Source organism: Salmo salar, chromosome 23, assembly GCF_965601325.2.
Source record: "Salmo salar chromosome 23, fSalSal1, whole genome shotgun sequence".
In the NCBI taxonomy this organism is placed as follows: domain Eukaryota; kingdom Metazoa; phylum Chordata; class Actinopteri; order Salmoniformes; family Salmonidae; genus Salmo; species Salmo salar.
In genome coordinates, this window is record NC_138313.1 from 26,333,855 (window position 1) to 26,359,659 (window position 25,805).

At 42.2% G+C, this 25,805-nt stretch overlaps 1 protein-coding gene across 3 annotated transcripts in view; it reads right to left on the minus strand.

The window, feature by feature from the left end:
- Positions 1–25,805, minus strand: part of LOC106584306 (neuroligin-1) — a 360,873-nt gene that overhangs the window by 12,438 nt on the left and 322,630 nt on the right. For all 3 annotated transcript variants that reach the window (XM_045705996.2, XM_014169396.3, XM_014169395.3), the window contains one exon: positions 2,730–2,942. In XM_045705996.2, the coding sequence (XP_045561952.1) occupies positions 2,730–2,942 (213 nt within the window). The remainder of the gene's footprint in view (positions 1–2,729; positions 2,943–25,805) is intronic.

Consider the following 25,805-nt stretch of genomic DNA (forward strand, 5'->3'; position numbering starts at 1 on the left):
CCATTTTTCCCCGACTAGCTCTGGTTCCATCCTCGGCTCCGCCGATCTGTCCGTGTGCCCCACCCAAAAAATGTATTGGGGGTGCCTCTCCGGTTTAAATGCCAGTCGCGTTCCTCGGTTCTCACCAAATTCCCCTCGCTCCTTCCTCTGCTGCTTGGTCCTGGTTTGGTGTGGGAGATTCTGTCACGGTTGTCGTAGTGATGAGACCAAAACGCAGCAGGTATGTGTATGCTCATCTTGACGTTTAATAAATTCAAAATGAACACCAAAATAACAAAAGAACGAACGATCAACAAAACAGTCTGGCAAGGCACAAGGCTAAACACAGAACAATCTCCCACAAAATCACAGACAAACACACCCAACTAATATAGGACTTCCAATCAAAGGCAACACCACACACCCGCCTTCAATTGGAAGTCCACCCCAATTAACTCAACATAGAAATAGATCAACCAGACTACACATAGAAATACATCAACATAGACCATAACTCAAAACCCGGAAATAATAAATCAAACGCCCTCCTAACTAACACACCACCCTGAACCACATAAAACAAATACCCTCTGCCACATCCTGACCAAACTAAAATGACAATTAACCCTTATACTGGCCAGGACGTGACAGTACCCCCCCCCCCCTTAAAGGTGCTAACCCCGGAAGTACCTTAAGAAAAACAACCCCAAACAACAACAAAACAAAAATCCCCCCCTACTAAAGGGAGGGAAGGGAGGGTGGCTGCCGTCAACGACGGCACTGTGCTACACCCCCCCTCCCCAACCCACCTATATCTGGAGGTGGCTCCGGTTCTGGCCGTTCCAGGCAGTCGGGCCACTCTGGCATCGCCGGAGGGCAGTCTGGCCAGTCTGGCAGCTCGGGGCAGTCTGGCAGCTCGGGGCAGTCGGGCCACTCCGGCAGCTCGGGGCAGTCGGGCCACTCCGGCAGCTCGGGGCAGTCGGGCCACTCCGGCAGCTCGGGGCAGTCTGGCCACTCCGGCAGCTCGGGGCAGTCTGGCCACTCCGGCAGCTCGGGGCAGTCTGGCCACTCCGGCAGCTCGGGGCAGTCTGGCCACTCCGGCAGCTCGGGGCAGTCTGGCCACTCCGGCAGCTCGGGGCAGTCTGGCCACTCCGGCAGCTCGGGGCAGTCTGGCCACTCCGGCAGCTCGGGGCAGTCTGGCCAGTCCGGCAGCTCGGGGCAGTCTGGCAGCTCGGGGCAGTCTGGCAGCTCGGGGCAGTCGGGGCAGTCTGGCAGCTCGGGGCAGTCGGGCCACTCCGGCAGCTCGGGGCAGTCGGGCCACTCCGGCAGCTCGGGGCAGTCGGGCCACTCCGGCAGCTCGGGGCAGTCGGGCCACTCCGGCAGCTCGGGGCAGTCGGGCCACTCCGGCAGCTCGGGGCAGTCTGGCTACTCCGGCAGCTCGGGGCAGTCTGGCCACTCCGGCAGCTCGGGGCAGTCTGGCCACTCCGGCAGCTCCGGGCAGTCTGGCCACTCAAATCGGGTGGGATGGTGTATCGCTGCAGAATGCTGTGGTAGCCATGCTGGTTAAGTGTGCCTTGAGTTCTAAATAAATCACCAACAGTGTCACCAGCAAAGCACCCCCACACCATCACACCTCCTCCTCCATGCTTCCCGGTGGGAACAACACATGCAGAGATCATCGGTTCACCTACTCTGCGTCTCACAGAGACACGGCAGTTGGAACCAAAAGTCTCAAATTTGAACTCATCAGACCAAAGGACAGATTTTCACCGGTCTAATGTCCATTGCTCGTGATTCTTTGCCCAAGCATATCTCTTCTTATTATTGATGTCCTTTAGTAGTCATTTCTTTGCAGCAGGTCGACCATGAAGGCCTAATTCACGCAGTCTCCTCTGAACAGTTGATGTTGAGATATGTTTGCTATTTGAACTCTGTGAAGCATGTACTTGGGCTGCAATTTCTGAGGCTGGTAACTCTAATGAACTTATCCTCTGCAGCAGAGGTAACTCTGGGTCTTCCTTTCCTGTGGAGGTCCTCATGAGAGCCAGTTTCATCATAGCGCTTGATGGTTTTTGTGACTGCACTTGAAGAAATGTTCAAAGTTCTTGAAATGTTCCATACTGACTGACCTTCATGTCTTAAGGTAATGATGGACTGTCATTTCTCTTTGCATATTTGAGCTGTTCTTGCCATAATATGGACTTCTGTATACCACCCATACCTTGTCACAACACAACTGATTGACTCAAATGCAATAAGAAGGAAAGAAATTCCACAAATGAACTTCTAACAAGGCACACCTGTTAATTGAAATGCATTCCAGGTGACTACCTCATGAAACTGGTTGAGAGAATGCCAAGAATGTGCAAAGCTGTCATCAAGGCAAAGGGTGGCTACTTTGAAGAATCTAAAATCTAAAATATATTTTGATTTGTTGAACACTTTTTTGATTACAACATGATTCCATATGTGTATTACATAGTTGTGATGTCTTCACTATTATTCTACAATGTAGAAAACAGCAAAAATAAAGAAAACAACTGGAATGAGTAGGTGTGTCCAAACTTTTGAATGGTACTGTATATATGTTTTTATTATGATGTTTCAGGGGGTGCTGCAGCACCCTCAGCACCCCTACTTCCTGCAGCTATGTATACAGCCATTCGAGAACAAAATACTTTCATCAACTTAAATCACACAGGTGGCATGCGACACTGAAAATTGAAAAAGTTGCAACCTCTGCATTATACCTTTGGTTGAATTGCTCCAACGGTTACCTTCAGAATAATGGGACAGGGTCAGGAGGTTGACACAGGAGGCGCCAGCCCCTGATCCGAAAACTGTTATTCGTAACGGGTCACCACCAAAGAAAGCAATATTCTCGCTAGTCCAGCGCAGGGCTTGGATCAGATCAAGAAGTCCATAGTTTCCCTTGGAAGCTTGGTCCCCTGTGCTTAAGAAACCTGGAAGACAGAGAGTACAAAATATAGAACAGATGAATAACCTGGGATCTCTAAGGTATGAACACAGAGCTGCGGTACATTCACATGCAAACATTGATTATACCTCTGCAGATTTACTCAGATTGTAAATACCTTATTTAGTTAAAACTTTGCAAGAAAATCCATGTGAAGTTTCTTAAGAGAGTCAGGTATTTTACAGTGGTTGATGATTATTAAACATCTTTTGGAGTCTTCCTGAAAATGACTCACATCAGACTCTTTAAGCACAGCACAGTTTTACATGCAAAACCAACAAGCGTGTGCATTTAATACTTTTAGCAATAAAAAAAGGAGTTATTACTCCAAAGAGTCAATTTAGGGATGCTACGCTAAATATAATTCTGAAAATCTAATTTTGAGGCAGACAGATTTAAATCCATACCACATGAAAAATTCTCTGTGGATAAAATAATAAAATGCAGTGATCTATAGATAGCATAATATGCAGGCTGTCTCAGCTGCAGACCTGCAAAGGGAAACAAACAAATCATTTTGTAGTCAGAACATGTCATATAGGCCTACATCATTAATAGCTAGAGTAGGTAGATAACAAGATATCTAGCCAATTAGCCTCGTCAACAAAAACCATAGAAACACATCAAAGTTGTGGATAATCATCAAAGCGTTGCAAAAAATATTGTGTTTTATGTTTCTGAAGAAATAGTTAAATAAAGTATAACGTATGATGCTTTAGCTTATTACAGAATTCAGCCAATTGCTTGCTGTTACGTCAAGATCCCACAGTATTACCCCAACACTGTTCAATTACTTAATAACCTATTCAAGATGTTATGTATGCTATATGAATGCAAGATATGTTTCTGGGTCCCGAGATTGCAGTCCTATTGAAATAAACACAGAAGCCTATTACCAGTTTAGTAACTTCTTTCAATATTATCAGAGGCATTGTTGGTGAATAGTTATGTTGTTTCACTTCAACAAGTCCTCTGAGTGTTGTGCAAGCAGCAAGGCCCGGTTCAATTAAAGGGAGAACCATCATTCTTCTCTGCTGTTTCATTCTGGGCCTATCCCACATGGTTCTGTCCAATTAAGGACTTGAAACACTGCAGATTAATGTGTACCCATATATAAAAGATGGCATCTGTGAAATATAACTGATTAAGTCCATGCATCCCAAAGGAGCAACAGTGGAGCCGTTTAATAGCAGTCCCTATTCCCTTACTCTCTGATTTCCATGCTAAAAGGTCCATTACCTGGGAAATCACCTTGGGAGTGCTTTCCCCTATAGCCCTGAGACATATTGTATTTCATCTTATGGCTCCTTTTCAATTTGATAATTTCGCTTTCTTACAGAGCTTTATATTGCTCACCATCTCCTATAGAACTATGCAGAGTCAATCTAGGTTGACCAATTCAGCAGTCACATAACATGTATGCACTCATTAGTGTAAGTCGCTTTGAATAAAAGTGTCTGCTAAACGGCATATATTATTATATTACACAAGTATCAAAATGCGATCTCTAGCTCAGAACAAAACGCACATCCAAAGCATTGAGACCTGCAGTCTGAAAATGTACTTTTTCCATTCCATTCAAAGTTATTTATTTATTTTTGATTCTACATCAAGGCTAACCTCCTGGAAGCAACATAAGAGATTTAGCTGGGCTGGGCTAGGATGGGGTGAGAATAAAAAAGACTAGGCATGGGCTTCAAAATTGTTCAGTATTTGTATTATTTATTTGATACAATCTTTTTTGCTCATCTTTATCAAGGCTGCCAATAATGATTGACCTTACTGTACATGCATCTACATTGCCATCAGAAAGTTTTCACATCCCTTGAATTTTTTCACATTTTGTTGTGTTACAAAGTTGGATTAAAATTGATTGAATTTTCTTTTTTTGTCAACGATCTACACAAAATACTCTGTAATGTCAGAGTGGAAGAAAAATTCAAACATTTGTAAAAAAAGATATAGAAATAAAACAAATATATCTTGATTAGAGAAGTATTCAGTCAATACATGTTATAATTACTTTTGGCAGCAATTACAGCTGTGAGTCTTTGTGGGTGAGTCTCTAAGAGCTTTCCACACATGGATTGTGCAACATTTGCCCAGTTTTCATTTCAAAATGATTCAAGCTCTGTTCAATTGGTTATTGAAACTGTAACTCGGCCACTCAGGAGCATTCACAGTCTTCTTGGTAATCAACTCAAGTCTAGATTTGTCCTTGTGTTTTAGGTTATTGGTGGAAAGCAGACTGAACCAGATTTTCCTCAAGGATTCTGCCTATGCTTAGCTCCATTTCTTTTTTTTTATCCTGAAAAACTCCCCAGTCCTTAATGATTACAAGCATACCTATACAATGATGTAGTGGTACTCAGTAATGTGTTGCATTGGATTTGCCCCAGACATACCCCTTGCTTTGTCACATTTTTTGCAGTATTACTTTAGTGCCTTGTCGCAAACAGGATGCATGTTTTTGAAATGTTTTATTCTGTACAGCTTCCTTCTTTTCACTCTGTCATTAAGTTAGTACAGTACAATTTTGTTTATCCATCCTCAGTTTTCTCCTATCACAGACTTTAAACTCTGTAACTGTTTTAAAGTCACCATTGGTCTCATGGTGAAATCCCTGAGCGGTTTCTTTCCTCTATGGCAACTGAGTTAGGAAGGACACCTGTATCTTTGTAGTTACTGGGTGTATTGATACACCACCCAAAGTGTAATTAATAACTTCACTGTTCTCAAAGGGATATTCAATGTCTGCTTTTTTAAAAATGTTGACACATCTACTAATACAGTGGGGGAAAAAAGTATTTGATCCCCTGCTGATTTTGTACGTTTGCCCACTGATAGAGAAGGGATCAGTCTATAATTTTAATGGTAGGTTTATTTGAACAGTGAGAGACAGAATAACAACAAAAATATCCAGAAAAACGCATGTCAAAAATGTTATAAATTGATTTGCATTTTAATGAGGGAAATAAGTATTTGACCCCTCTCAATCAGAAAGATTTCTGGCTCCCAGGTGTCTTTTATACAGGTAACGAGCTGAGATTAGGCGCACACTCTTAACCTGTTGGGGCTAGGGGGCAGTATTTTCACGGCTGGATAAAAAAACGTACCCGATTTAATCTGGTTACTAATCCTACCCAGTAACTAGAATATGCATATACTTATTATATATGGATAGAAAACACCCTAAAGTTTCTAAAACTGTTTGAATGGTGTCTGTGAGTATAACAGAACTCATTTGGCAGGCAAAACCCTGAGACATTTTCCGACAGGAAGTGGATACCTGATGTGTTGAATTACCTTTAAGCCTATGCCATTGAAACACACAGGGGTTGATTAATGTTTTGGCACTTCCTATTGCTTCCACTAGATGTCACCAGCCTTTACAAAGTGTTTTGAGTCTTTTACTGTGAGATCTGACCGAACAAGAGCCATGGAACGGTGATGGCCGATTAGACTCTGGCGCGCGAGTTCATGTTGGGTACCCTCGTTCCAATACGTTATAAAAGAGAATGCATTCGTCCACCTTGAATATTATTCATGTTCTGGTTAAAAAAGGCACTAATGATTTATGCTATACAACGTTTGACATGTTTGAACGAACGTAAATATATTTTTTCCCCTCGTTCATGACGAGAAGTCCGGCTGGCTTAGATCATGTGCTAACAACACGGATCTTTTTGGATATAAATGATGAGTTTTTTTAACAAAACTACATTCGTTATGGACCTGGGATTCCGGGAAGTGACATCTGATGAAGAGAATCAAAGGTAATGGATTATTTACATAGTATTTTCGATTTTAGATCTCTCCAACATGGCCGTTTGTCTGTATAGCAAAGCATATTTTTCTGGGCGCAGTGCTCAGATTATTGCAAAGTGTGATTTCCCAGTAAGGTTATTTTTAAATCTGGCAAGTTGATTGCGTTCAAGAGATGTAAATCTATAATTCTTTAAATGACAATATAATATTTTAGCAATGTTTTCTAATTTTAATTATTTAATTTGTGGTGCTGACTTGACTGCCGGTTATTGGAGGGAAACGATTTCCTCAACATCAATGCCATAGTAAAACGTTGTTTTTGGATATAAATATGAACTTGATAGAACTAAAAATGCATGCATTGTCTAACATAATGTCCTAGGAGTGTCATCTGATGGAGATTGTAAAAGGTTAGTGCATCATTTTAGCTGGTTTTATGGTTTTGGTGACCCTGTCTTTGAATTGACAAAACATTACACACAGCTATTGTCAATGTACTCTCCTAACATAATCTAACTTTATGCTTTCGCCGTAAAACCTTTTTGAAATCGGACAACGTGGTTAGATTAAGGAGATGTTTATCTTTCAAAGGGTGTAAGATAGTTGTATGTTTGAAAAATTTGAATTTTGACATTTATTTGGTTTCAAATTTGCCGCTCTTGAAATGCACCTGCTGTTGATAGGGTGCACCACGGGTGGCACGCTAGCGTCCCACATAGCCCCAAGAAGTTAAAGGGAGTGCTCCTAACCGCAGCTTGTTACCTGTAAAAAAGACACCTGTCCACAGAAGCAATCAATCAATCAGATTCCAAACTCTCCACCATGGAAAAGACCAAAGAGCTCTCCAAGGATGTCAGGGACAAGATTGTAGACCTACACAAGGCTGGAATGGGCTACAAGACCATCGCCAAGCAGCCTGGTGAGAAGGTGACAACATTTGGTGCGATCATTCGCAAATGGAAGAAACATAAAAGAACCGTCAATATCCCTCAGCCTGGGGCTCCATGCAAGATCTCACCTCGTGTGGTTGCAATGATCACGAGAACGGTGAGGAATCAGCCCAGAACTACACGGGAGGATCTTGTCAATGATCTCAAGGCAGCTGGGACCATAGTCACCAAGAAAACAATTGGTAACACACTACGCCGTGAAGGACTGAAATTCTGCAGCGCCCGCAAGGTCCCCCTGCTCAAGAATACATATACATGCCCGTCTGAAGTTTGCCAATGAACATCTGAATGATTCAGAGGACAACTGTTGAAAGTGTTGTGGTCAGATGAGACCAAAATAGAGCTCTTTGGCATCAACTCAACTCGCCGTGTTTGGAGGAGGAGGAATGCTGCCTATGACCCCAAGAACACCATCTCCACCGTCAAACATGGAGGTGGAAACATTATGCTTTGGGGGTGTTTTTCTGCTAAGGGGACAGGACACCTTCACCGCATCAAAGGGACGATGGACGGGGCCATGTACCCTCAAATCTTGGGTGAGAACATCCTTCCCTCAGCCAGGGCATTGAAAATGGGTCGTGGATGGGTATTCCAGCATGACAATGGCCCAAAACACACGGCCAAGGCAACAAATGAGTGGCTCAAGAAGAAGCACATTAACCTGTTTGGGATAGGGGGCAGTATTTTCACGTCCGGATAAAAAACGTACCCGATTTAATCTGGTTACCACTCCTACCCAGTAACTAGAATATGCATATACTTATTACATATGGATAGAAAACACCCTAAAGTTTCTAAAACTGTTTGAATGGTGTCTGTGAGTATAACAGAACTCATTTGGCAGGCAAAAACCCGACAAGGTTTCAGGCAGGAAGTGGCCTGTCTGACAAGGTGTCGTTCTTCTTGTCTCTGTTTATTGAAGAGTGAGGATCTTAGCTGTCCCGTGACACTTCCTACGGCTGCCATAGGGTCTCAGAAGGCGGCAAAAAGCGGAATCGTGGCTTTGCAGGCTCTGGCTGAAAAAAAGTAGCGCGTTTGGGTAGTGGCTGGTTACAGTACTGTGAGACTCAGGCTCGTGCCCGCGTCGACCGAAAGCTTTGTTTACTTTCCTCTGTTTAGCTAAATGGACATTCCCGGGCGGAATATTATCGCTTTTTTACAAGAAAAATGGCATAAAAATGGATTTTAAACAGCGGTTGACATGCTTCGAAGTACGGTAATGGAATATTTAGATTTTTTTTGTCACGAATTGCGCCATGCGCACGACCCTGATTTACCATTTCAGATAGTGTCTGGGACGCACGAACAAAACGCCGCTATTCGGATATAACGATGGATTATTTTGGACCAAACCAACATTTGTTATTGAAGTAGCAGTCCTGGGAGTGCATTTTGACGAAGACAACAAAAGGTAATCAAACTTTTATAATAGTAAAGCTGATATTGGTGAGTGCTAAACTTGCCGGGTGTCTAAATAGCTAGCCCGTGATGCCGGGCTATGTACTTAGAATATTGCAAAATGTGCTTTCACCAAAAAGCTATTTTAAAATCGGACATATCGAGTGCATAGAGGAGTTCTGTATCTATAATTCTTAAAATAATTGTTATGCTTTTTGTGAACGTTTATCGTGAGTAATTTAGTAAAATGTTAGCGAATTCCCCGGAAGTTTGCGGGGGGTATACTAGTTCTGAACGTCACATGCTAATGTAAAAAGCTGGTTTTTGATATAAATATGAACTTGATTGAACAAAACATGCATGTATTGTATAACATAATGTCCTAGGGTTGTCATCTGATGAAGATCATCAAAGGTTAGTGCTGCATTTAGCTGTCTTCTGGGTTTTTTTTACATTATATGCTAGCTTGAAAAATGGGTGTCTGATTATTTCTGGCTTGGTACTCTGCTGACATAATCTAATGTTTTGCTTTCGTTGTAAAGCCTTTTTGAAATCGGACAGTGTGGTTAGATTAACGAGAGTCTTGTCTTTAAATAGCTGTAAAATAGTCATATGTTTGAGAAATTGAAATAATAGGATTTTTAAGGTTTTGAAAATCGCGCCACAGGCTTCAACTGGCTGTTACGTAGGTGGGATGAATTCGTCCCGCCTAGCCCATAGAGGTTAGGTCCTGGAGTGGCCTAGCCAGTCTTCAGACCTTAATCCCATAGAAAATCTGTGGAGGGAGCTGAAGGTTCGAGTTGCCAAACGTCAGCCTCGAAACCTTAATGACTTGGAGAAGATCTGCAAAGATGAGTGGGACAAAATCCCTCCTGAGATGTGTGCAAACCTGGTGGCCAACTACAAGAAACATCTGACTTCTGCGATTGCCAACAAGGGTAAGTACTAAGTCATGTTTTGCAGAGAGGTCAAATACTTATTTCCCTTATTAAAATGCAAATCATTTTATAACATTTTTGACATGTGTTTTTCTGGATTTTTGTTGTTGTTATTCTGTCTCTCACTGTTCAAATAAACTTACCATTAAAATTATAGACTGATCATTTCTTTGTAAGTGGGCAAACGTACGAAATCAGCAGGGGATCAAATACTTTTTTCCCCCACTGTAGGTGCCTATCTTTGCGAGGCATTGGAAAATCTCCCTGGTCTTTGTGGTTGAATCTGTGTTTGAAATTTACTGCTCGACTGAGGGACCTTACAGATATTTGTATGTGTGGGGTACAGAGATGAGATAGTCAATCAAAAATCATGGTAAACACTATTATTGCACAGAGTCCATGCAACTTATGTGACTTATAAAGCAAATTCATACTCCTGAACTTATTTAGTCTTTCCATAACAAGTGGGTTGAATACTTGTTGACTCAAGACATTTAAGCTTTCCATTATTAATTCATTTTTAATACTTTAGAAAAACATAATTCCACTTTGACATTATGGGGTATTGTGTGTAGGCCAGTGACACAAAATATAAATTGAATCAATGTTTAATTCAGGCTGTAACACAACAAAATGTGGAAAAAGTCAAGGGGTGTAAATACTTTCTGTACATGCTCACTGTCAAGAGGGAACACAACACAGTCAATGAAAAAGATAGTGGTCCCCAGTTAAGTGAACAGTACAGACTGGTGTATGAAGATGTCCAACTCCAGCTCACTCCAGAAATACTGTAGTCTAAGATCAAGGAGCAAACTGTATCTTACTGGGGTAGAAACATACAGTGACAGTGCAGATACAGCAACTCAATGCACAGATAAGATAGTGGACTAAAGCAGCGGTATCATATCCTCTCAGAGGTGAAATCATGAAGAAAGCATGTGTCATGGAATATTTTTCAAGGTGAGGCGATACACAAGTACTCACTAATCTTGTGGCTATGGTACAGTGATGGATATCTGAAGGCTCAAGGAGTGATACAGATGGTTTGCGTGTCAACATTGTGTTTATGATGCTCTCTGGTCTAACATTTGGTTAGAACTGTGCTTTGTGAATGAATAAGATAGGTAAACAGATCAGATCATTCTCAACTGAATGATCCATGTTTGAATCACTGACTAGGTTCCCATACAATTGACGAATATTCTAAAATCAGCATAAAAAATAAAATATGCAAATGTTTAGTGGTGTGTGTCTTGTTTTGCACGCTTTGTACAAAATAATAAAATGCAGTACTACAGGATATTTCTTAACGCAGCTCTTTATTAGCTAGCTACAACTGGCATGTTCACTTATCTCCAACCATGATCAACTGACCATGACCTAACCATCTGGGTGGTCTTAACCAATCATAGACAGTATGATACGGCGGTAAAATGCATCCAATTATAATTCAGTATGTTTACACATATGAATATTACAGTGTGTTTCCACCAAACTGACTCGCTGCAGATAAAAGTGACTGGTTGATGACGTAGTGCACACAAAATGTACTTTTTCGCTTAAGTTTTCATGTACTGAATAAAAGTCTATAGTTCAATGTGTTACCTTAGCATTTTCAACTCTATTGATAGTTTTGTCACAAAAACCTTTTCCTTAAATAGAAAATGTGCCTACTCTGGTCTGGCACGTGCACTCTAGCCAACAGCTTACAGATACAGTGCGGGTAGGGTGGTCTACATGATGACATTAATATGGATAAGAGCGAGATAATTTTTATTTGTCAAATGGCAGTCAAGCATCAATCATCATGTCACCAGAATAATACACTCAATATTTATTGAAAAGGGGCATCAAGATCACTGTGCACTTCCACCACTCTGTGAAGTTCATCTTCATTTATTTAATCTGTAGCCTAATAAACTGCATGGTTTCCCGAATCATAGTGGGAAGACCACACACCATATCATCGCGTGACTCAACATTTACAGCGATATGATGGTTATTATATCAATAGTTGCACATAAAGGCATTTCCACCACCATTTCTCGCATAATTACTTTTACAAACACAGAAAGTTCCCACCATGTTGAACGAACAAGTTGGCATTTATAAAATTGTACCGAAGCTACCCGTTTCCATTACAGCTGTTGAGATTTTTTTTTATACGGTGGGACTTTACTTATGGATGGAAACATTACTGAGGTGGAAATTTCTCTACAATTTGAATACTGTTGAATGGTGTGTTTGTCATTTTACTGTACGATATATTTTTGTTCAAACATGGAGTATAGGATTCAGTGTCATCCTTTTTGTTCTCTATATGGTGTATTTTCCTTTGATAGATGGGATATGTCACAGTGTGTCTGGGGTCGGATTAAATCATATAATCGCAACCTAACCAAGAGAAAAGGCAGATGGAAAAATGGTTTACTTGTAATGCAGCTTTCTGCACAGTCTTGCTTTGTAGCCTCTAATCCTCTCCCACTGTCTTATGACTGCCAAACGAGAAAAATAAATCAGTCCATCTGTGTCACACAAAAGACCACTTAACATGTATTACATTCACAGCCAATGGCAGACAGTACCAAAAACCGCCGGGAAAGGGCCATTACCTGAAGGTAATGTGAAAAAAAAACAATAGAGTTCACAGGTCCATCTCTTCGCAAGGAGTGTCTGCAGTCCCTCTAATTGCCATATCTGGAATTTGTGTAAAATACTAGAGGCTTTTATTATGAAACTTGCAGGGTTATGACAAAGCCTCATCAGGCCAAGCAAAATCCTGATTGAGGGAAGATACCTCTATCCATCTAATAAAAAATTGCACATCTCAATAAAAGATCCAGAGAAAGGCATACTTTAATAATTTCCACTCTGAACACCATCAAAAGGCAAAGACGTTGAATTAATCTCCATTTTGGCTTGAGAGTCAGAGGGAAATAGAGAGAGGGAAGAAAAGGCATAGAAGAGAAAGAGTGAGTAAAGTAAAACAGGATCCCTGATGTGATGAAAAAGCTGTCTTAGACATTATTCCCAAGTCCTTTCAAGGTGAGGCGACAGAGTGAGGCAACCATGCTTGGCATGAACTTGGAATGATACACTACATGACCAAAAGTATGTGGACACCTGCTCGTCGAACATCTCATTCCGAAATCATGGGCATTAATATGGAGTTGGCCCCCCCTTTTGTTGCTATAACAGCCTCCACTCTTCTGGGAAGGCTTTCCACTAGATGTTGAAACATTGCTGCAGGGCCCTGCTTCCATTCAGCCACAAGAGCATTATTGAGGTTGGGCACTGATGTTGGGCGATAAGGCCTGGCTCACAGTCGGCGATCCAATTCATCCCAAAGGTGTTTGATGGGGTTGAGGTCAGGGCTCTGTGCAGGCCAGTCAAGGTTTTCCACACCGATCTCAACAAACCATTTCTGCATGGACCTGACTTTGTGCATGGTGGCATTGTCATGTTGAAACAGGAAAGGGCCTACCCAAACTGTTGCCACAAAGTTGGAGGGACAGAATCGTCTAGAATGTCATTGTATGCTGTACTGTTAAGATTTCTCTTCATTGGAACTAAGGGGCCTATTCCGAACCATGAAAATCAGCCCCAGACCATTATTCCTCCTCCACCAAACTTTACATTTAGCACTATGCATTGGGGCAGGTAAAAGTTCTCCAGGCAACCGCCAATCCTAGATGAGTCTGTCTGACTGCCAGATGGAGAAGCATGATTCATCACTTCAGAGAACGCATTTCCACTGCTCCAGAGTACAATGACGGTGAGTTTTACACCATTCCAGCCGACCTTGGCATTGCGCATGGTGATCTTTGGCTTGTGTGCGACTGCTCGGGCATGGAAAGCCATTTCTTGAAGCTCCCGACAAATAGTTATTGTGCTGACATTGCTTCCAGAGGCAGTTTGGAACTCGTTAGTGAGTGTTGCAACCGAGGACAGACAATTTTTACACACTATGCGCTTCAGCACCCGGCGGTCCCGTTCTGTGAGCTTGTGTGGCCTACCACTTTGTGGCTGAGCCGTTGTTGATCTTATACATTTCCACTTCACAATAACAGCACTTACAGTTGACAGGGGTAGCTCTAGCAGGGCAGACATTTGAGGATCTGACTTGTTGGAAAGGTGACATCCTGTGACGGTGCCACGTTAAAAAGTCACTGAGCTTTTCAGTAAGGCCATTCTACTGCCAATGTTTGTCTATGGACAATGTTTGTCAATGTGTGCTCGATTTTATACACCCGTTGCTGACAGGTTTGAAGGGGTGTCCACATACACTATATATACAAAAGTATATTCGGATGTTTGGCACCGTTGGCATTACGAAAAGAAACATTGCCCAAATGTGTTGCTGCTGTATTTGCTTATCTGACTTCTTTTTCACACAATGCATGGAACAATAAACCCCTCTGGAACATTTGCTACAAAATATGTATTGTGCTAGAACAGCAACACATTCATACCTGCGCTCTTCATACACGAGTACTGGCATGGAGGTAACCACGGAGCACATGGATAAAACACAATGCATTCTTTAATTTAAAGATGCACACAAGGGTTAATTGGAATTCTGTAGGTGGTGGAATTCTCCACCACATTGGTTACTTTTCCATTATTATGTTTTTTACGACCAGTAATTATTCAAATGCCACAGTATGCTCATGCTCATCCTTAGGTGTTCATAAAAACAAACCTAACGTAGCAGGCATAAAATAAAGGCCTGAGCAAAGTCCCCACATCCGTTTTTCAGGGGAAACGGAAGCTAGGTTGAAGATACTGTATCCCTGAAAACTGCGTTGTTAGTGGTTTCTGCCGACCTTGCATAGGCTACATATAAAAATGGTCGCTAATCAAGGAGAATCTCAACTTTTGACGATAGATGAGATCATAGTGCCTCATTTGGTTGGTTGTTTAACTACGCTGAGATATCCCCAGTATCTAGCCAAAGGAATCCCTCCATCCCCGCTTCCCTCACTCAGTATTCTCTATCTCCCCAGGTACCTGGCCAGTCTGACTACTGGCTATTGCACAGAGGTTATCAAAAGCAAGTCTTCTCATTATCCTGCCGGGATGTGACTTAACAGTCCTATTTATGACTTAAATTCCTTGAAATGAATAAATGTAAGACTGAAACTGCTGCTGTAGGCGAAATACACACATGCTATAATTACAATCTTCTCAACGTACCTTAGAAAGAAAAGACAACAAAATGTCCAAACAATTGTGAGAAAGTATTTGATCTTCTTATAATACAAAAATAATATTCTGTCTGAATGACTGTTGGGAAGATATTGGGGCTCGTGTGAGACTGAATATGAATCTAAATATATCATTTTATAATATAGAAAGGGGTTGATTTTCACAGGCAAAATGGATGCACATTCAGTATGTGGATATAGCATGTTAACATATGCAAAGCCATTCCAAATGAAAATGAAATCCAAACACAAGCAGCAGCGGAATTATCCTTCTGAGGTAAATGAGAGAGATGAAAGTTAAATGTACATTTCAATAATGGGGAAGATAACAACATGTACATTTCAATAATGGGGAAGATAACAATCATCCTACAGTCAGGATGCTGCATTATTCTGCAAACATTAGCCATGTCAGATTTTTATCATACTAATGTCCCTGTCATATCCCATTTCAGTAGACACTGTGTGAAATTAACTTGGACGAAGCGTAGTGTTTGCTAATGTGAATGAACACATCACATAACTCCATGCTGAGACTGCTGTATCGTTCTAAAAACTCCCTATTTCAACAAATGGGTCTAGACAAAAAAACCTGCTAGAAAGGTTCAGATGTTTGAAGAAAATGTGTTCCACATAGAATCTGAGTTATATTGTCCAAGCTATGTATAAACAGTGGTGGAAAAAGTAATACATTCTCATACTTGAGTAAAAGTAAAAATACCTAGAAAATACCTAGAAAATGGCTCAAGTAAAAGTGAAAGTCACCCAGTAAAATACTACTTGAGTAAAAGTCTAAAAGTATTCTGTTTTAAATATACTTAAGTATCAAAAGTAAATGTAGTTGCTAAATTATACTTAAGTAACAAAAGTAAAAGTACAAATAATTTACATTCCTTATATTAAGCAAACCAGACAGCACAATTTTTTTTTTTTTACAGATAGCCAGGTCACACTCCAACACTCAGACATAATTAAAAAATGAAGCATTTGTGTTTAGTGAGTCCGCCAGATCAGAGGCAGTAGGGATGACCTGGGATGTTTTCTTGATAAGTGTGCGAATTGGACCATTTTCTGTCCTGCTAAACATTCAAAATGTAACGGGTACTTTTGGGTGTCAGGGAAAATGTATGTAGTAAAAAGTACATTATTTTCTTTAGGAATATAGTGAAGTAAAAGTAAAAGTTGTCAAAAATATAAACAGTAAAGTAATGTAAACATGCCCAAAACAACTACTTAAGTAGGACTTAAAAGTATTTTTACACCACTGGGTATAAATGTATTAATATGAAGTAATTGCGATTGTGTGTGGTTGCTGTTGGTGGGGTTTTGGTGGATCAGAGATACTTTAATATACTCAGTTCCAGTTGAGGAGAACAGGGGAGACTAATGAAAGCTAATGCAAACACTTGCACTTATTCCACTTGGATAACTTTGCTTAATGTATGTGCAGGATCCACTTAAACAGAAACCTGAACACAGAGGCTACTGTACAGAATCCACCTTAGAAAAGGTTAAACTGAGGGACTAATGAACTAACAACAAATAATCAATATTTCACTCAATCAGTCTAGTTTTTCAGCACTAACATAAATAATGGATTGGTATTTTATACTGCACTCTGGGCTTTGTGAAAATGTGTACAGAAAACCTAGTTACTGTAACACATTGCACCATGCCATAATGTGCCTCTACTCAGTGCAAAATATTGTTCAATTACTTTAAATATTTGATGGTAAACGCTGTATGTTGCTCCTCCAAGAGAGGACATATTTCAAATGCCAATATTCTATCTGACATCCATTTACAGTGTACCTTCAGCTAAAGGATAGAAAACACCCATGCTGTCCTAACATGGCAACTCCTCTCTTCCATGTTAGTCGCTAGTGCAAATCAAATTACTCTATCAAAATTAAATGAAATAATGTACACATGTCTTGCTATGCATAAACATGTTTTCATTTGTGTTCAGCCCCCTCCCATCCATAAACAAATCCCTCACCAAGGCCATCAACTCCGTCTTGTTACTGGGTGTTTCGAGCTGCTGAACTGAATCCATGGGATGGTAAGTAGTCTGGTGTGTTAGCCAGCTAGGGCCCAGCACAGCAGAGTTGATGGGAGATGTAATTACAGCTTTGAACAGTGTGTGACTAAGCTGTTTCACAGACCACAGAGGCATTGTTTATTTTCCTTATAATAACTAGGTCTAGACTCGATTCTAATTCATGACTAGAGAGTGGAAAGAAAATATGCCCCACTTTATAGGGCCTAAAGAGGAAGTTATTTCAAAGCTGTTCCCATTTCTGTTGTATTGTTATAGCTCCTGCTGCAGTTGTTACAGTTGCAGTGATGTCATCAGGGATAGACAGTGCATGTGTTACGTAAATCATTGTGACTTGTGACTCAGCTAAATCCCTAGCTTACTTATAAATATCCATTGATTGGAGGTCACACTTTGTTATCACTTTTTAGTTAACCATATGTAAAGTTTAACAGCATCTACAGTATGTATTCATCAGTCATTATATGATACAAATGAAATGGAATACATACTTGAATTTTCAAACTTCAAACTGTATCAACACAATAAGAGCCACTATTGTGTGATGTCTTATTGGTGCAGGTTGCAAGGATGTGGATCGACGTACACTGAGTGCACAAAACATTACGAACACCTGCTCTTTCCTTGACATAGACTGACCAGGTGAATACAGGTGAAAGCTATGATCTCTTATTGATGTCACTTGTCAAATCCACTTCAATCAGTGTAAATGAAGGGGAGGAGACAGGTTAAAGAAGGATTTTTACACCTTAAGACAACTGAGACGTGGATTGTGTACTGTATGTGTACCATTCAGAGGGTGAATGGGCAAGGCAAAAAATTTCACGCTCAATAGTGTCCCGGATCAAGAATGGTCCACCACCCGTAGGACATCCAGCCAACTTGACACAACTGTGGGAAGCATTGGAGTCAACATGGGCCAGCATCCTTGCATATGTGTGGAAGCACTAGTGTACAACACGTACAACAAGCAATAGTGTACACACTCTGTACAACATGCATGCTTGCCCCAGACTGGATCCCTGCTCTCTTTGAAATGTGCCTCTCAGCAGAGCCACGCATTCTGAGGCTGATCAGACTTGTTAACCAGCTCCCTTTCTTAGGAGACATTTGCATACAGATAACAGGTCTCTGCAGACTAACAGGGGAAGAAGAGGAAGGAGGGAGGAGAGAGAGAGAATAGGGAGAGACAGAGGGAGGGTGAGTCAGAGAGGAAGGGAAAAGAGACGACAAAGATAGAGAAATACAGAAAACTGCATAGTAAGTGAACTTTGCATTAGCATACATTTTTCTGGCACCACACTGAAACATATTCCAAGGTCTGGGTAAAATGTAAATAGACCAGTTGTGGTTAAGATGGTGGTAGACTCATGACAACTGAGAAGGGAAGAGAATGGATGCTGACCTGGAAACAGATCATAAGTCAACAGAGCACAGACTGATATTAGAGACTTCACATAGGTAATGATCCCAGGGCTGTCTGGACATCACAGACATCACAGTGTCCGTCCCTAAGGAGTGCACAGAGCCACTCAAAAACCCTGAGACCTCATGGTAGGAACCTGCAAGCTGCATGCAAGGTCTTCCTAATGAGCCAAGGCAGAGCAGGAAATGATGTCGCGGCGCCTGCTCCCTCTTGTCATAAACAGCATGGCTGAAAATGTCATCAGGGTTCCAAATGAGTTCTGCAGCTGTCCGCATTGGAAAATCCTTTTTGGTTTCATGAAAAACTCTTTTTTGTTCCAGGTAGATTTATTCTGGGTTCCATGTAGAAACCTCTGTGGACATGGTTCTACATGGAACCTGAAATGGTTATCCTATGGGGACAGCAGAAGAACAACTTTTGGTTCTATATAGATATCACTTTTTTTCTAAGAGCGCTGAGAGACTTCGGAGTCACACTATGGTTAGGTTGGTTGGTTAGACTAATAAGACATTTCAGAGATGTGTTTGAAAGGATTTATGTACAATGATTTCTTATTTTCTAAACAGACTTTTCACTTGTAAGTAAAATCTGGGATTATTAATGCCATATGTCTTTTTGTTTGGTCTCCTGCACTGTTGATTTACATGGTCACTTGAGGTATTACCCACAATGCCCTTTTCTGTGACATGTTTATCATGTTGGAATACCAGATACTGTCACGTGTAGACCATGGACGACATATTTCCTGACAAGTTGCCAAATAGTGGGGAGGAGATGGGTCTCTGCCAAATAAGGAATTATCTCTGCAACAGTCTGAGGAATAATTAGTAGAAAACCAGCAACAAGAATGAATTGTTTGTACAATACAAGTGGTACAAATGTCTTCTTCGGAATAATACGAACAGATTTGCTTTGTATTTATAAAGCTCACATTCTTATCTGAAAAAAAAAATGCTATAAAATGAAATGTTTGTTGAATCAGCCATGTAAACTATACAACACAACATAACAGTAATAATAACTTTTCCGCTAACGAGTAATATAACGGAGTACGGTTCCAATTTGAGTAATAATATAACAGTTACTGATCAGAGATAAGTCGTTGTTTCTTTTGTTATCATTTCCTTCCAATTACAGTTATCCAAATAAATATTTGTGATGATTATTATTCCCTCTTTGTTGGTGCAATATAAAAAAATCCCCCCTCCCCAGAATTCTAATTGTTTTCGTCTGACAAACCCTTTCCAAGTTCCTGTTGTATGTATTACTACTAATTGCTTTAGTGAGGGATATGAAAAATGGCTAAAATGAGCTTTCCCATCGCAGAGTTGAGCGCTCTGCACTCAACGGGGGGTAAAATGCATCACTGACCGGGAGTATCAATTCCTGAGGGAATAATGCACGGGCATGAAGCCACCCACTGTGGCATTGGTCATCTTGCAAGGGGAGGATAACTGTTTCTATAGCACTCTACAACCAACCCTGGGAACGACCAAGACACTGGCACTGAAGGACGGTCTCTCGGATGACAGCTGGTATGCCCGATGCCATAGTACAGGTAGGACGAGACAGTGTTTCTATCCTTGCCCTCAATGCCCTGTGATTTGATATCCGCAGGCCTAATGCACATGGCCTACTTTCAAACAAAAAACTTGTTGGTCTATAGGCCTACGTAAAGTAGACATTGTTTACATTGAGTGAGGATGTGCAATGTTTTGGGGTGTAACGCAAAAGTAATGTAACGAGTAGTTTAACAAACTACTTTCCCCAGGGAGTAATAAGTCAAGTATAATGACCCCAACACTGGATGGTAGTAAATGTCAACAAAGAAAATTCACATGACAACAGACTTGAAATGTGTGCCTTTGCAATTCCCTGAGCGATTTCTGAAAATATCCTATTGGGCTATAGACTAGTGCTCATGTAATTTCCCCAAGACCAGAGACGACTAACAATAGAGGCCCAAAAAATGGATGTATCCCACTTGGCACGACTGAGCCCATCTCTGCAGTTAGCCACCCCCTCATATCAGAGGGAAGATGACAAAACAGAACCAGCTTTCATCTGTTTGTCAGCACAGAGATCCTACATGACCCTGCTATCTGCAACAAGCGCTATGCCCTCACAGCTTATCATCACAACTTCTACCACTGCTGGGCTTAGACTGAAAGAGAAAGCAAGAGAAAACTTTTACAAATAGTTATTCTTGTCTATCTGGCGGAAAAGTTATCGGACCAAGCACAGAGCGAGAGCGAGAGAGCGAGAGCGAGAGAGCGAGAGCGAGAGTGAGAGAGAGAGAGAGAGGGCACTTCTTGTACTTTTGTCTCCAAGTTAGCCAAAGGGGCTGCTAAACTTCAAATAAATGTCAAACTCTAACATCAGCAATCTTACTCAGACACACCAAATGCAGTTTATTGTATTCTGAAGAAGTCAGAGGCCTAGTCGTTCCGTAGCTACCCTTTCCTGCAGTCTAATTACCTAGTGTCCTCATGGGTGGAATGTTAATCTTTTTCAGAATTTCATAATTAACAAACATTTTTTTTTTTTAAAACAGCTGAAAATCTGGTGTTTCTATGTCAAACAGTTTTGTGATATTTCAGTTTTCTGTGATGAATATAACTTGTAATGTTGGGATGCAAACTCAAAATGTAATACATTTCAACTCTATATCTGACATGGAACAGGTGTCTTCATTTTTTTAAGTCCATAACCATGTGTCTGAGGTGTATACTTTTGTGTGATCCTGATTTAGCCCACTGCCGTAAAAGGTTAACACTTTTGGTGTAACAGTATATCATTTACAGTATGTATTTCACATCTTCATTTGTCTTGATCAATTCTATTAGCTGTGGTCCATAGAAAGGGTCACACTGTATTTGGATAGTCTGAATAGTCCATCTGTAGATACGGCCTACACCTGATATGGCACCTCCTATTGGAAGGGAAACTGCAGTCTGTACTTTAGCAAGCAACATGAATTACGGAAGCACCACCAAATACCCTTTGGCGTAATAACCGACGCTGATGAGAAGCAGGTACAGTGAGTGAATATTTCATTAAGAACGGACATGGAACAGGACAGGAACAACGTCAGAACAAGGTAACAAAACGACATACGACAATAATGCAGAAGCAGGGAACAATCTCGGGAACAGACAGATGAAGGGGAGGTAATGAAAGCAGGTGATTGAGTCCAGCTGAGTCCAATGAATCGCTGATGCACGTGACGAGGTAAACAGGTGTGCATAATGATGGTGGCAGGAGTGTGTAGTGCTGGGCAGCCTGGCGGCCCGGGCACCAGGGAGGGAGAGTGGGAGCAGACGTGACAGTACACCCCCCCCCCCCCCACCCTCTATGGGCGCCACCCGGCGTCCCACCTGGGAGAGCCTGACGGGCCGGCCGAGGCATGGGCGCTGGATAAGCCGGCTGGGGCATAGAACCCGATGAACCGGCAAGAGGCGTGGGAGCCTGGCGAACCAGCTGAGGCATAGGAGCCTGACGATCCGGTTGAGGCGTGAAGGCTGACGATCCGGTTGAGGCGTAAAGCCTGATTATCCCGCTGGAACGTGGGAGCCTGGTGAGCCGGCTGAGACGTGGGAGCCTGATGATCTGGCTGGGGGTGAAAAATCCTGACGATCTGGCTGAGGCATGACGTGGGATGGGAGCCTGCCGAGCCAAACGGGGCAAGGAAACCTCTCGAGCCAGCTAGGGTGTGGAAGCCCGACGAGCTAGCTGAGGCACCCCCCTGGTTCCATCGGCGGCGGCCCCGAACCCGGACCCGACGTCACCACCAAGACCAAAAAGCCAGCACTCCCTGATGCTTCAAATGAGGGCTTCTGCATTCTGTAAGAAACGACGCTGATGATGAGAAGCAGGTATAGGGAGTGAACATGAATTAAGAACGGCCATGGAACAGGACAGGAACAGCGTCAGAGCAAGGTAACAAAATGGCATACAACAACAATGCAGAAGTGGGGAACATTCTTGGGAACAGACAGATGTAGGGAAGGTAATGAAAGCAGGTGATTGAGTCCAGCTGAGTCCAATGAATCGCTGATGCGCGTGACGAGGGAAACAGGTGTGCGTAATGATGGTCGCAGGAGTGTGTAGTGCTGGGCTCCCTGGTGCCCTCGAGCGCCAGGCAGGGAAAGCGGGAGCAGGTGTGACACTTTTGTGTATTCAGTAAACTCACCTTCTCTCTCCCCTTAACCACCACCTCTCTCAACCTCCTCCCTCCAAGATGAAATGTCACTGCTTCACATTGCACAAAGACATATTGATCAATCTGTTCCCCCACCACGAAAGATAACTAATAATGCTCTTCATTATTCAACACTCTTGCTAAGCCCCTGGCTCCCGCTGCCTGCCATACCCAGGATGCACTGCTTTCACCTTGTTTATTTTTTCAACAGAGGCACTAATGAACACATAAGTGTTAAAAGATACAGCTATTTCCAGCTCTGTCTGATCAAGCATTTATCACATCCCTCAGAAAGGAAAGTTATTGCATATTAAGCAACAACACACATTAATTAAGCATGCTCCACCTAGCTTCTGTTTTAAGTTTGCATCATTAATTAATTTTCTTATGGTGCTCGTGAAACATACATGAATTAAACTGAGTGGATGACTGTATTAGCAGAGTGCAGCTGCGGTCAATCCTCATGGCCATAGATTTACCATCAATGGGGACCCCCTCAAAGACGAGGGGGCTCACTGTAGAATTCCTAAATATTTCAGCCTATTAAGGTTTAAACTGAGTGAGCGTCTCTTTGGAGACTTGCTGTCAAACCTGTCTTGGTATGTGAGATGCACTACAGCAGCACATGGTGAACAAAGGCTCACAAACCAACATGAACAGCAGGTCTCTGCTTTAGGATTTCTCTTTAAGTATTCACAAACAGTGCTGAAAAATAACTAATTCCAGTAAAACATATCCTTATCCATTGTAAAGGGCAGACATCACCTGCATCATCCAGGTATCATTATGTAAATAAAATACAAGATGTGAATCAGCTTTTAGTAGGAAATTATTGCTGAGAAGAGTCAAATACCTATAGCTGTCATCACAGAGATAATTTTTTCCCCAAACTGATGCAGTGCCTGGCTGTTTCTGTGTAGCAGCTGCAGTAAGTCTTAATGTTATACTCCATGCTGTGTGCTTGCTTAGAGACCCGGGTGGAGGTTGTTAATAACTTCCCCCTAGCCTGCTCTAGTATTATTACCCTCTTCCATGGCTGTCAATGCAGACGATAACCTGAAAAGATTTCTTAAACAAAATGCCTCAACAATAGCATTGATCCCAAAGGATCCAGATATGTGTACTATCTGGGTGAGCCTAGGGGACAGCAAAATAGTATTATGAAAAATGGCTTTCAATTGATCTCTTCAAAAGTCGGATATCAATCATCATCAGGGCTAGGCAGCTAGGGGGTTATGCTAGACAGACAGGGTCAATATCCAACCACAACCAGGAACTCTATGAACTTCTGTGGACAGAGAAATAGCATTGCGTTTCCACGGGGTCTATGTAAATCGTCCTCCAAAGGACTGACTTTAAACGGTTTAACCTTCACCCGCTCTGAATTACACTGAAAATAGACATAGAAATACCACAATAGCAGATGCCCCATAAAGCTTCCCCCCGTATCCAATGGCGCTGTAAGTAAAACCAGTGGAGTCGACAAAGACAACATGGAATGGGTAAAGAAGGGTAGGCCTATCCCAGCTAATATTACCGGGGAGGGCCGTAAGAGAGCCATTGGCTTGGCTGTTAGATTCAGCTCATGGTTTTCATTGAGTGTGACAGGATCTTTGTTTGGATCAGAATGCTGACAGCCAGACAGCTGCCCGACCAAGCTGCTGTGTGGCTGCAGGCCTAAGGCTTTGTACCATGTATCAATGATGTAATTGCTTTAAGTGCCCACTGGGGACTCTTAACCAAACCACAACTGCTGTGTGTGTGTGTGTGTGTGTGTGTGTGTGTGTGTGTGTGTGTGTGTGTGTGTGTGTGTGTGTGTGTGTGTGTGTGTGTGTGTGTGTGTGTGTGTGTGTGTGTGTGTGTGTGTGTGTCTGGATTGATGGGGCTTGGCTGGGGTAGACTGTGGATGGGCTTGGTGTGGGGTTGCCAGGATGCAGAGTTTTAGGAAGTCCATTGGTTGTGCTCTCCCTCCCGCTCTCCCCCCTCTCTCCCTTACTCAGATGTTTCTTTCATTCTCTTTGCCTTATACAGTATATACTGTAATCTGGTTTTTCTTCTCTTAGTCTTCTCCCCCCTCAACTCCCCTCTCCCCCAGAGATGAACTCTCACATCCTCCATGAGTCAGTGAAAGGCATCCCAGGAAAAATGCTATGGAATATGTGCTTCTGGGTGTACCCTGTTTAATTGGCCCCCAAAATGTCTTGGTGAATTAAGATTATTACCCGAGGATGTGTATGACTAAGACGAATCCATCCAGTGTTTGATTCTTATGGAAGTAGTGCCATTACAGTTTAATGTCCACTCACAGTGAGTAAACACCTGGCGCTGTATGTAGCCAAACATCCCTAACCAGCTCCTGGAAACGATGCAACACGGCACATGGCAGATATACGGCCATCAGGCCCAGCCTCTGTAGCTGCACTGTGATGAATAAGGCACGGACCAGGCCATATTTCTCACAGTTACAAAGAACTGGGTTTAACTGAGTCTCTCCCCGAGCCAATTCCCCCATCCCCATCCGACGGTTGGAGGACTATTGTGACACTTTCTGGGTGAAGCTGAGAGGGTGCTGATTGGTAATGATGTGTCTCAGAAGATCAATCCTTGGGTCCAGTGCCAGGTCTGCAATGTGGCAAAGGGTGGCAGGACACACCTCACACAGGGTCAAAAACACATTTGGCACATCACATTCCTGGATCCCCTCATCTAAACCCTCCACTAATTATCACTCTTAAATCATTAAGAGACAAAGAAAGGCAGGACTTCACGGTTAACTCACTTCCCTGGTAAAGACCTCGTGGATCCCATCTCTGCGTGTATGGAGAATTAAGCCAGAGTAAAAGCATACATCCACACCATAATGGGTGAATAGGCTTTTGGAAAGCTTCCATTCGTATTCATA